We start from the raw sequence: 13,206 nt of genomic DNA, 5'->3' as shown, positions 1-13,206 counted from the left end.
AGGAAGTGCAATTAGGTCAATGGTCTTTTGAAGCCAGAAAGTCCAATAGAGGTTTGAAGGCTACAGGTGACAGGTGCATTCGGATGAGAAGATGAAGGGGAAGATTTTTTAGTATGGTCTGAGGTTGGACCCTTTCTGACTCATTTTCCCAAATGTGACATATGGACAATCTCACCTGGTAGATTTAAAATCTGGCTTAAGTCATTTTACTATCCACATAACCCCTGCCTAGAAATAGACATATATATGAATTTTTCCTTTGCCATCCTGTATCTTTATAGTTAACTACTATAGACAAATTATATATAAAAATTTTAGCTCAATTGGATTTTAGTAGTCAAATAGGCTAAAGTGTGATTTTGTATCTGCTATGTTTTAAGAATTAAGCTCCCCTAATTTTTTTTTTTAGGTTTTTGCAAGGCAAATGGGGTTAAGTGGCTTGCCCAAGGCCACACAGCTAGGTAATTATTAAGTGTCTGAGACCATATTTGAACCCAGGTACTCCTGACTCCAGGGCCGGTGCTTTATCCACTCCACCACCTAGCTGCCCCGCTCCCTTAATTAAAGGGGATATTTAGGTAAGAAGAACAAGAAGTTTTTGTGATAATAAGATATGATTGTGTACAATAGCAGTCTCAAGTTCTGATTTAAGGAAAGGAATATGAGTCAACTGAGTAAATCAGGAGAAGGATACCCAATTGTATGCTTAGAAATATTCTGAGGCGAGAAATTCATTTCAGTTAAGGATGTCATTATTTTGATAATAATGTTTGTAAGTCACTTACTGAACACCCTTTGTTCTAAGATGATTGTCAAATTTTATATTGCAAGCTCAAGTTGATCTGGCAACTTCCAGTGAATTCACTTGTGTAGTGAAAAAGAAACAATTATGGAAGTTTATTTTAGATTGGAATATGTATATCAACATGACAGAGTAAGACAAAATGTAATTTGTAATAAGCTCCAGAATTTTATTGGCTAGTGATAAAAATATGAGTTTTGATCTAAGTAAAATGTTATGTTAAGAAGTTCCTTTACCAAAAACAAAGATCTCAACAAGTCACCTGAACGGAAGAGGGCTTTTTGGAACAGATATAGAAGGGGCACTGGATTTCTTCAAAGGAAAGAAAGACTGGACCAGTTCATCTTCTACATCTTATGTCTATGTGTGTGGGTTGTTTGGTCAGGAGCATCTGCCCCTTTGATATCTATAACTTTCCTCTTGATTCCGTAAGGGTGTTGTCCATACTTATGCACCTTTCTTGTACATAAACTTCATGCTTGTTGCCTGCCCATTGCCAAGAAAGAGAGTTGGCTATCAAACTCTATTTATACTCCCAAAAGATTCATAAGATTGCAGGCAGTGCTAGAAGTTATCACCAACCAAGAAAGGAGATTTTTGATAAAATGTAATAAGACTTGTTATTTGAGGAATAAATCACTAGTTAGGTTGGAAACAAAATTCTTATTTACAAAAGCAAATGGGGGAATTGTGAGAAATTATAGGGTGCTTGGTTTCCACAGGATGTGAGAGGATATTGCTAGGATCTCACAGGTATCTGTTAGAAAAACATAGAACAGGGGCAGCTAGGTGGCGCAGTGAATAGAGCACCAGCCTTGGAATAAGGAGTACCTGAGTTCAAATCCGGCCTCAGACACTTAATAATTACCTAGCTGTGTGGCCTTGGGCAAGCCACTTAATCCCATTGCCTTCAAAAACTTAAAAAAGAAAAAAGAAAAACATAGAACAAAGGCAGAGTTTCTGGTCAATGATTAGGTTGAAAAAACACAAGCCTATATGCAGGAATTAGGAGGTGAAACAAAGGGAAGGGTGATAAAAGAGATGACCCTGACCAATCATTGAACTGGGAGAAGTCACCTTTGCCAGGGGGAGGCCAAAAAACACCTCAAGCTATTCAGAAGTTGACCTAGGGTCTCTGACCTTTGCAAGTGCACTTAATGAGATCCATACATATTACTACATACTCCCCTGTGATGGTTGAGGCTCATCAGCATAACATGAATCATATGACCAGGACCAAGAAAATATGATAAAGGGGTGTCATGAGATGGGTATATTTTCTAGATTGTACCTCCAATGATGAGGACCTATCAGGACTCAGAGGGGAGGAGAACAAAAGCCTTCCTATAAAAGGTTGGACATTGTCACACTTTGGGTTTTTTTCCCCACTTAAGGGAAACTGCCCATTCCTGCAGGGATATTAATTAATTAAAAGTCATTCAATCCCTCCAGGCAAAGTTTTATTATCATGAGCCACTTATAACAGAAGAGAAAGTACAAAGGATCAGAAATACAACCTGTAGTGAAATAGTTAAAATGGAAGTCCCAGGAGGGACCTCTCAGAGAGAGGGAGCACTTCTAAGTGAGAAGTCCAGAGGTAAAATAAGCTTTCAGGGTGCAAAGGTTTCTGTGGATTGTAGGGGAAAGTCCAAATGACTCAAGGATGGAAAGAAATGTGTGAGGTCTTAGAATGCTAGGAATCATATTGATTCCCATGCATTTTAAAATCTAGTTTATCCAGGGATACCTGTAATTCTGTGCATAGAACATTTTAATTCTCAACCATGTCTGTACATTGGTTATTTTCTTTGCCATATTCACACCTTGCCTCTGTCTCTCCACTTCCCCAACATTCTTTAATATTTAGCACAAAGCCTATTTTATTTTTATTTTTAGTCAAAGCTCAATATATATTTAGCTCAATATATATATTTAGCTCAAAGCCTATTTATATTAGTGTTGTATCATTAAAATATCTATGAACTCAATACTAAAATCCCCTGGGAAAAAAAATTTAAGATCTGTGGAAATAAGCCTCAGGAAAGATTATTACATTCTCCAACAAAGAGGAGCAACAATTCTGTAGATTGTAGATGCTGAAGAAATAGGTCAAAGATAGCTCTTCATGATCCTTCCTCAGCTAAAAACAATCCTTCAATGATTCTCTTGGTTGTGTGTTCATGCACTGAAAGCTACATGAGAATCAAGGTCCAACAGAGAGAATAAAAAGGTAAATTTAGGATCAGCTATCTAACATTAAGTCATAGAAATAACATTGACACTGGATAGGACTCTCTGACCCTAAGCTCCATTCACTCCTTCAATAAAAGTAGAGTAATAGGAGAAGTCATTCCCAGGATTACAAGATAAGGACTTCTCATTTCACATCATAGATTTAGAGCTAAAATAGACCTTAGAAACTATCAAGTCTAGCCTTTTCATTTTACAGTTGAGGAAACAAAGGCTCAGAGAATCTAAGTAAATTGCCCAGGGTCACAGCATGTTTCTGAGACAGAATTTGAACTTAAGTCTTCTTATTATCATACTTAAAGTCTTCTTATTATTATACTTAAGTCCAGCTTATTACTATACTATCGCACCCAGCTTCTCCTGTCCCCCCCAAACCACCCCCCATTGATTTTTTTTAAATAAGTAAAAGTAGCTATTCCATGTCTAACTTCTTTCTTAATGGCCTTAAATCACCAAATGGGCTTTATTTCATTCAAACTGAGTCCTGTTAATTTAAAAAGGTCAAGGACTCCCACTGTATCCAGGATCATTTCCATTCATTCTAATCTATACATGGCCACCAGACCCAGAAGACTGGAGAAAAGAGTGAGGCTGGTGACCATGCACAACCATCCCTCATTTAAATTCAATTTACTTGTATATCATGCTATCACATCCCTGATGTCATGGTCCTCTTTGAGAAGAAAGAAAAAGCAACAAAGAGTCCAGTTAATAAAAAGCTTTGAAATTATTTTTTGTTGTGAGGGACTTGACAGCATTATGAAATAATAATTTATTAATTTATCATTATACCATGTCTGAAAGATTTGTAGGCAGTGGTTAAAAATATTCATTCTATTTTACCGCTTGGGAAACTTCTCCTAAAGAGCCAGGTTAAAGAATAAAAGAACATTTTCTCAGAGAGCAAGACACAAAGCACTCAATACATTTATTTTCTAGTTCATTCATAATAATATGATGCTTGTGAAAGTTAATGTCACCCTAAAGGTCAATTGAATCTATCCCCTGGAAAGAAAAAAATCAAAGTCCCTGGAAGGGCATTGTACACTGACAGGATCAGTCTTTCTTCTGTCTCCCAGGACTTCTGAAAAGCAAAACAGAGAAACTACAACATGGTGCATTGGGAAGACTATGGAGAACTATCTACTAACATTTGAAAGCTAGATCCCCAGAGATGGCAGGCTCTTCAGAGGAGAGAAATACCTGGAACTGAGTTTTCCCCTGGCACTGTTCTCCATCTATAGACAACCAAATTGATCCCTCAAAGAGCTGTAGACTCTACCAAACTATACTTATAATTCATTCTTCCCTCTTCTAACAAACATAGAGAGTTATTAACACAAATTCCATCTCTTCCTTGTGTCTCTAGGAGGAGAGATATCTCAGGTACCAGATAACACCATTTCCTCTTTAGTAAAAATTAAAGAGATGGAAGAAAAAAAAAGATGAACTAAAATGATTTTGAGATTCCTGCCCTGCCCCAAGAAAGCAATGCAATGCTTTTATTAAAGGGAGCAAATGCAAATGCTTATGCTAAACCTTGCTTGTTCCCATGAAGTAAGGAGGGGGGGGAGAGAGAGAGAGAGAGAGAGAGAGAGAGAGAGAGAGAGAGAAAATTTATCCCTCCGGGGATAATTGCAATTTGCCCCAACTGAGAATTACTGTCCTTACATTTGTGAGCTTGGGACACAAAACATATATCATGGATGAAAGATGCAATTGTCATCCTGCTGAAGTTTTCTTTCTGAAACAACTAAGCAGACCAAATAGAGAATTTAGTTCTTGCCTCAGATCTCTAACTCACTTCTTAGATAATTCCAACTTAATGATCAGTTTCTAAATATGCACTTTGTTGTGACTTCCAGAAATTAATTTGGAAGAAAGAATAAATATTAGGCAAAAATCTTTCTCTGCCTTGCCTTGACCCTCTGGCTTTATCAGACTATTTTGTCTGATATAAATATGGAAGTTATGAAAGTTTAAGTGTTATTTAAAACAAATAAACTGATTTGGTGGGCTCCAGATTCAAATGGTTTTCACTTCTTTTATTAGATAAAAACAAGTTCTTTCAAAACAGGCTGTTTATTTAGACTTATTTAGACATCCTACAAACTTCTGCACAACCTACAGAAAACCAAAGTAAGCTGACTTTTTCCTGGTCACTTCAGGTTGAATTTGGAGAAAACCAAATTGGACAGCAGCACTCTGCCACTCCAGGAGGAATAGTAGCAACATGAGCACAGGTAAGAAATACTGCATTCCTCAGAAGCAATCTTTTGTGTGGTCCAAAAGGCATTGCAGTTCATTGGATGGTATTGCACAAAGGAAGAATATTTAAAGTCCTAATTATAATGATGGGCATATCTCCCACTTTTCATATATTCTGACAGCAGCTGAGTTCCAATATGGAGCAATAAGTCTTATTAGGGAATGAGGTGCCAGATTGAATAGAGTGCTGGACTTGGAATCAGAAAGAAATATATTCGAGGTGGGTGGCTAGGTGGCACAGTGGATAGAGCACTGATTCTGGAGTCAGGAGCACCTGAGTTCAAATTCAGCCTCAGACACTTAATAATTACCTAGCTGTGTGGCCTTAGGCAAGTCACTTAACCCCATTGCCTTGCAAAAACTAAAAAAAGAAAAGTAAGAAAAAGAAATGTATTCAAATCCTGCCTCAGATACTTACTAGTTACAAGACTCTGGACAAGTTCTACAATAAGTCCAATTCCTGGCACATAAACATAATTTAATTTTTGTCAGCCTCAGTTTCATAATCTATAAAATTATTATAATAATAGCACCTGCCTCACAGGATTACTGTTAGAATCAAATGAGATAAGGAAAGGGGAGATAAGAAGCATTTCTATAGTGTCTACAATGTATCAATAAAGCACTAAGTGCTTTATAAATATTATCTCATTTGATACTCAAAAGAACCCTGGGAGGTAGGTGATGTTATTATCTCCACTTTAAAATTGAAGACACTAAAGCAGAGATTAAGTAATTTACCCAGAGTCACAAAGCTAGTAAGTGTTTGAAACTGGATTGAACTAGACATAAAATGTTTTAAAACATTAAAGTTCTAGCAAATGTTAATTATTGTTATTATTATCATTCAGAAATGAAGCTGGCCTGATTTCTGTAACTTCATGTTTTGTTGACAAAATCCACAGCAGAAACTAGATTCTATGATATCCATGGTTCAATGTCTTTATCGGATTTGAAGGGTGTAAATGACTTATGTAGCAATACCTTTCTCCCCTGCTCAAAGGACACAGAATAACCATTCACATAAAATCATGCAACTGAAAGAACCTTATCAATCATTTACCCCCAAGGCAATAGGAGATACAGAAAAGGCACTAGTCTGCTGTACCATGCATTTTTTATATAAAAGAAAAATTAATGGGTAGTAATAGAAATGTTCAAAAGAAAGGAACATCAATAAAGTATTAGAAAATCAGAAGAAAATAAGCAGAAGAGCCATAAATAATAAACAATTTTGTTATTCCCTTGTTAATTTTATATACTTTTTTCAAAATATTTTCATACAATCTTAATGATATTACTATATTAAAATGTTTGCTTACTGATATTTGTTAAATTTATAATTTTAAAAACATTTAGGAAAGCACTGGTCTTAAAACTAAAAGAAACTTGTTCTCAACTCCAAACTCCAAAACTTATTATCTGTGTGATCATAGAAAAGTCACTTAATCTTTCTGAATTTCCTAATCTTCAATATTTGCATACCTACTTCATTGGTAAAAATATTAACTAAAGTACATCATAAAGGAAAATTTTTTTTAATATAAGACCCCATAGTCATTCCCACCATCCTATTGTATAAAAAGACTTTAAAATCCAGGTAGGTTGGAAGACTTGCACAATATTTTAAAGATAAATATGTAAATATACAGAATATAATGCACAAATACACAAAATACAGAATGCAAATACAGAGAAGATAGAATGTGAAGTCAGACTTGAGTTCAAATTTGACCTTAGACTCTCACTAGTTGTGTGATCTTGAGCAAGTCACTTAACTTGATTTTGTCTGTTTCCTTATTTTAAAATAGAAATTAGAATACTATTTATTGCCTAGAGTAGTTGTGAGGATCAAATGAGGTAATATTTGTAAAGAATTTAACACAATGTCTGGGATGTTATACAGGTGCTATATAAATAATAATTGTCATTATTATATAGTAAGAGGGAAGATTAGGGTTCAAATCTTCTGACATTACAATACTCATTCAACACTGTTTCACATGCAGTTACAGATATGTGACTGAGATTACAAATGACTTTACTAGTGAAAGAGTCACTAATGCAGACTGGCATAGCCTCAGTGAACCAGCATATTCAGTATCAGATCAGCTTTCACCAGGATTACACAGATATTTGTGCAAATGTGCAAATTTGCCTGAGTAAACCTGGCTTTTAAAGATTTCTTTGTGTATTTCATCCCTCATTTTTTAACTATTCAAATGATACATAAACTGAGAAAGACCTTAAAAATACATACAGCACCATATATATGTAGATACATATACATATATGTGTATATACATATGTATATGAATATATTGGTATGTAAAGAACGAGTTTCTTTAACCATTCATCTTCCCTAAAATACCAGGAAAAATGAAGGTATGGTTAGTTCAGCATGTATGAGACATTCTCTCATACTTAACCACTTAACCCCATTTGCCTTGCAAAAAAAGAACCTAAAAAAGAAAAGATAATCAATTATTTGTAAATTATATAATCACAAAAAAATCAACAGAGAATATGGTGAGTCAAACATATTCCTAGATCTCCTTCATTGATTCACAAACTAAGAATGTTTCTACTGTAAAGATCTATAGACAGTGACTTTGGTGCTTGAAAATAAGGTACATTTAAAAGAGAAAACTCAAGTAATGACAGTCAATATGGAAAAAATAGTTGGGTGACAAAAAGAAATCACGTAAATAAGACATTTCAAAAGAAATAGATAATAGGCTGAGAGAAGCAGAAATTGGAATGTGGTCCCATTTTTCAATATACCAAATAAATAGTGTATTCTAAGTTCAAATTTTCAAAGATCTTTCACAATAATCAGTCCACTTAACTCTTGCTGCTTTGTGTAGTTTACAGGCAAGTGACTTTCTTCGACACTTACAACAGCTCCAAAAGCATTACTGGATTCATCCTCCTAGGATTTACATACACTGGAGAAACTCAGAAACTTCTCTTCATGATACTCTTGACAATTTACATTCTGACCCTCTTAGGGAATGGATCTATCATTTGTGCTGTTTGCTGGGATAAGCGAATTCATACTCCCATGTATATACTCCTGGCTAACTTCTCCTTTGTGGAGAGCTGCTATGTCTCTACTACTGTCCCCAATACATTGGCCTACTTCTTCTCTGAGAACAAAGTCATCTCCTTCTCTGGATGTTTCCTCCAGTTCTATTTCTTCTTTACTTTAGGTGGAATAGAATGTTTTTTTCTGGCCATCATGGCATTTGATCGGTATCTTGCCATCTGTCGGCCTCTACACTACCACATCATCATGACAAGACAGCTCCGAACTAAAATGGTAGTCATCTGCTGGATAATTGGCTTCTTCTGGTTCCTTGTTCCCATTATTATCATCTCCCAGTTGTCCTTTTGTGGTCCCAGGATAATTGACCACATTGTATGTGACCCATTTCCAATTCTAGTACTCACCTGTACACCAGCACCTATGATTGAATTTACCTGTTCTTTCTTGAGTTCTATGGTTCTGGTTGTCCCCTTCTTCTTTATTATAGGGACCTATACTCTGATCCTGAAAGCTGTGTTGAGAATACCTTCTGCAGAAGGTAGAAGAAAGGCCTTCTCTACCTGTGGTTCCCATCTTATTGTAGTGTCCTTCTTCTATGGATCTGCAATGGTAGCCTATATGAGGCCAAGATCCGGTAATGAAGCAGACACCCAAAAGGTAGTGACATTGTTTTATTCCATGGTGGTCCCATTCTTGAACCCTCTCATCTATAGCCTTAGGAATAAGGAGATGAAGAATGCCCTAAGGAAAGTGCTAGGACTTGGTCTTGAAAGTCTTTGTAAAAGATATTCTTTGAGAACCAGCTAGACTTTTAATATCCTCCAGGGGTGAATACTAAGAATAACAAGTACATGTAAGAAACTTGGTCATCTTAATACTCAAAATCACTGTAGTAGGGAGACCTTTAACTTTTCTCACATTATTAATACTTATAATTGCAAAAAATTATACTTATTAGTAGTTTGTGAAATTCAAATAAAGGAGAGATTGCGCAACTACAGAGTTCCTTTTCTAACAAAATATTAATTGTTCTGTTCACTAATAAATAGAAGAAAAGAGAAGATTTACAAAAGTCATTTTTTCATTTTAGGTTCATTTCTAAAGAAAGAAAACAGAAATCATCCAACTTCTTTCAGTACTTCTGTAAATATCTAAATCATAATAAATTCATATTTCTTTTTTACAGAAAAAAATTTATCCCCATTCTTTATAATAGTTCTTCTTATAACTGAATGGATGTCATAGAACTATCAATCTAGAACTGGAAGGAATCTGAAAGTTATAGTCTGCTTATTTTACAGATATATATAAACCAAGGCTCAAAAAGGCTAAATGACATGCATAAGAACAGTTAGGGCCATTATTCTAATTCAAGTCTTATAACTTCAATTTCATACTTCAAACTCATTTCTCTTTCGATTATATAATTCTATCTTCCCATATCTTCTCATGTTTTACTTAGATGTACCTTTTAAAAAGAATAGTATTACTATCAATCACAATTACATAAATGAGAACAATCTGGAGAAACAACAAAACCCATTTAATTAAAAGAGATTGTTTTGTTATTACATCTCATGCTGTCATAATCGAAGGACATATCCCTCCTCTTGGTTGGTAAACCCAATAAACAATTTCGTGTGTGTATTTGCGTGCTTTAAGAGAGTAAATGTTTTAAGGAATTAAAAGTAGTATTTGTAGGAAAATGTCTTGTGACAAAGAATAAATGTATTATTTTTTTAAGTTTGTAAAGAAAATTTCTCTCTTTTGAGAGAGAGAGAGGATGTATATGTAAATGTAAGGATATATAAGTATATACTCAAATATAAATATACTGTTAAACACAAATGTGCTCATACATCTTTTATCAGACTGTTTACCACCATGGAAAGGGGGGAAGAAAGAATGGGTAGTAAAAAAAAAAGTGTAAGTAATAAATTTGCAAACAAATGAATGATGAAAAACTACCATAGCCTGCATTTGGAAAAACAAGAAAAAATTTCAATTTAAAAAAATATACATATACTATAAACATGCATTGGGTATATGTACTTATTTATTCATCATATGTGTGTATGTGTGTATATTTATTCTTATAATGTACACACTGTATGTCTTAAATTTCTATATTCCTGATCAAGAATAATTTTAATATATTTAGGACTCCTGCCCTCATCAAGTTACTGTGTCTTTGTCAATAGAGATTTGAGGACAGATGCTGCCTTTTCTCACAGAGCCTGTTTTCTCTGATTGATATATAAGCATTAGTTTTCACAACTGTAATGAGTAAGTAATGACTAATGAGTAATTAATGAGTTCTGAACTTATGCTAAGGAGGTAGGAATAGATCTTCCATCCCAGAACAGGATGCAATAGTCTTTTCTTTCCAAACTCTTATCAGATTTCTTACAATGAAACTGAGTTTATAAAACAGGATAAAAAAGTTGTAAGTCAAGATTTGTGACATCTTTATGTAAGATGTGTAATGTGATTGGTTAGTCACCAAAATTCCTTTATTTATTGTCTTTTCTATATAAGTGTGCCCACAAAATTGAGCATATTCTTGGCTATACACAATTCATGACATTAAGCAAAGGTTTCAGCAGTGTAGTCAGAAATTTAGGTGCCCACATTTCAATAAGAACTTCTAAACAAAGAATTATTAAATAAAGTGATTAAGTTAATACTTAACCAATAAACAATGGAACTCACCATTTGAGGGAAAAAGAAGTCTCCTACATTGCAACAGGTTCTGAAACAGTCTTCTCTTAAAGAGGTTGTAAAGAATCTGTAACATATCCAGTTCACTTAGTTTTGCTGACATTCTGGCTATTTGCTGAACATGCTTAAAAAGACATCTGGAGAGCTTCTAGCTATTCAAGTAGTCATAGACTTCAGGAACTGGAATAACCAAGATTAAGTACAATGGAAAACTAAATGGAAGACACAGTGCTCATATTAAAAAAAAAAATTCAGTGGATCTGAGGTTGCCTAGTTATTATGGCAAATTTCTACTTTAAGAAATGACAGAAATCATTTTCATAGAAAGAAAAGACACCATTCCAGGATTTGCTTTGGAGACTCCATCTTGCTTCTCCATTCAAATTTTCTTTTTTCTCCCTCCCTCCCCCAAGAGTGCTAACATTAGACACAAATTAATATATATGCAATATTGTATTATACATACTTCTATTTATGAGTTCTTTCTGTGAATTTAGATATCATCTTAATATGTCCTTTATAGTTGCTTTTTTGCTATAGTATAGAACTATAAAAAAGATGATTGCACATGAAATTTTTTAATGTACTAGGTTATGGAAATGCTTATTTTATTTCATAAATTAAAAAGAAAATTGAAATAAAAAGGAAAGGTATTCTAGTAATATACAGATAAAATATCAGCATATGATAACTTAAAAAGATATTTGAAAATTGTTATACATTTAATAGAGTATTTTTGGTTTTAAATCAGATAAAAAAAACCTTACTATTATAGTGAACTTTCATTTAAAATTTTTGTCTATCATTTATAAAGACTTTGAAAATGTAAGGGGCAATTTCAAGAGGTAACTTTAATATATGCATAAGAGTCAACTATCAGGTATTTGTTATATATCTGAAACACCAGAATGTGGTTAGCTTTAATTTATAAGGAAAGGATAATTAAAATGTAACTGTTAAGGAAAGATGAGAAATTGATAATATTCAAGCCCAACCTGTGACCAGTGGAAGTTTTACTATTTGAGTTAAAACTCTTGGTGCTATAGTTTTTTATTGCAGGGATGGTTGTCTGAATTGTTATAAAGTCAGTAATAGAAAATGGCATGTGCTGCAGTCTGAGAACTCTAAGAAGATATCTATCTGTCCCTAGAAATACTTGAAGGGATAACTTTGGTGTGGTCTAGGGTAGAAATTACTTGACTCACTTTTCCCATTATTCTATTTCCTATCTGAACAGGTAATTACCTACTTGGTAAACCTGACTTTTGATACTCTATGACTTCATGACTTCATAATTTGACTACAAATCTTACATTTGACTACATGATTAGTCAAACATCAAACAGAGATAAGGATATTTTTACCATATTTAGTGAAATGTCAAGTTAGTCTATGCCTTGGAGGAAATGAATCTTAACACTGTTTAACTAATGATCTCCCATCATAGAAAATTTCTCTAATAAGGGCAGGTGTGCAGTTGAAGTTTTGTAAGTAAAATATTAAATCCATTAATTAATACATTGATACTATTGATGCAGAGAACCAAGGACAAAGGGAATATTAAAATGAATCGGAAGCAAAATTTTGTAAATCTTCACTCTTCCTCTATTACTCTGTTAAAACACTCCATCTTGACCTGTAGTCTGACCTTGGCCACATTCTCATTAGTATGGCACGTTAGGTTATGCAGATAACTGAAACAACATCAGACACCTGAAAAGGTAAACTCTCCAATGAGAGACTTGGACAACTCTAAAGCAACCACCTCTTCCCATGGACCCTGAGTGGGATTTTGGTGGGGAGGGGCTCCCTCTAGCTCTTGCAGTCTCTGGCTTCCAGACTTCTGTTTAGCCTGGCAGCTGGCCTGCCAAGATTAATTAGCAATCCATATGACTTTTCTTTAATCTCTTCTCACCTTCTCTATCACTTTCTTTTCTGTTGTATCTTTTTTTAAATAAACCTCTATTTTCTTTTTACACCTTTTTACACCTATCAAGGAGTGATTCTTCACAGGAGAATACTGAACTTGGCAACACTATAACATTTTCTGGTTTGAAAAATCTTACAATTTTATCTGCATTTAGTGATTATATCCTCCAAAAGGGAGAATTAGACA

At 34.3% G+C, this 13,206-nt stretch overlaps 1 protein-coding gene across 1 annotated transcript; it reads left to right on the top strand.

The window, feature by feature from the left end:
* Positions 1-5,285: 5,285 nt before the first annotated feature.
* On the top strand, positions 5,286-9,176 carry LOC141522801 (olfactory receptor 11G2-like). The gene is made up of 2 exons (XM_074236247.1): positions 5,286-5,295; positions 8,188-9,176. Exons 1-2 carry the CDS (start codon positions 5,286-5,288, stop codon positions 9,174-9,176), a joined length of 999 nt encoding a protein of 332 aa, XP_074092348.1.
* Positions 9,177-13,206: the final 4,030 nt, after the last annotated feature.

The sequence above is a fragment of the Macrotis lagotis genome, chromosome 4 (assembly GCF_037893015.1).
Source record: "Macrotis lagotis isolate mMagLag1 chromosome 4, bilby.v1.9.chrom.fasta, whole genome shotgun sequence".
Lineage (NCBI taxonomy): Eukaryota > Metazoa > Chordata > Mammalia > Peramelemorphia > Peramelidae > Macrotis > Macrotis lagotis.
The sequence above is the reverse complement of the archived record's forward strand: the minus strand, read 5'-3'. Positions and strand labels throughout refer to the sequence as shown.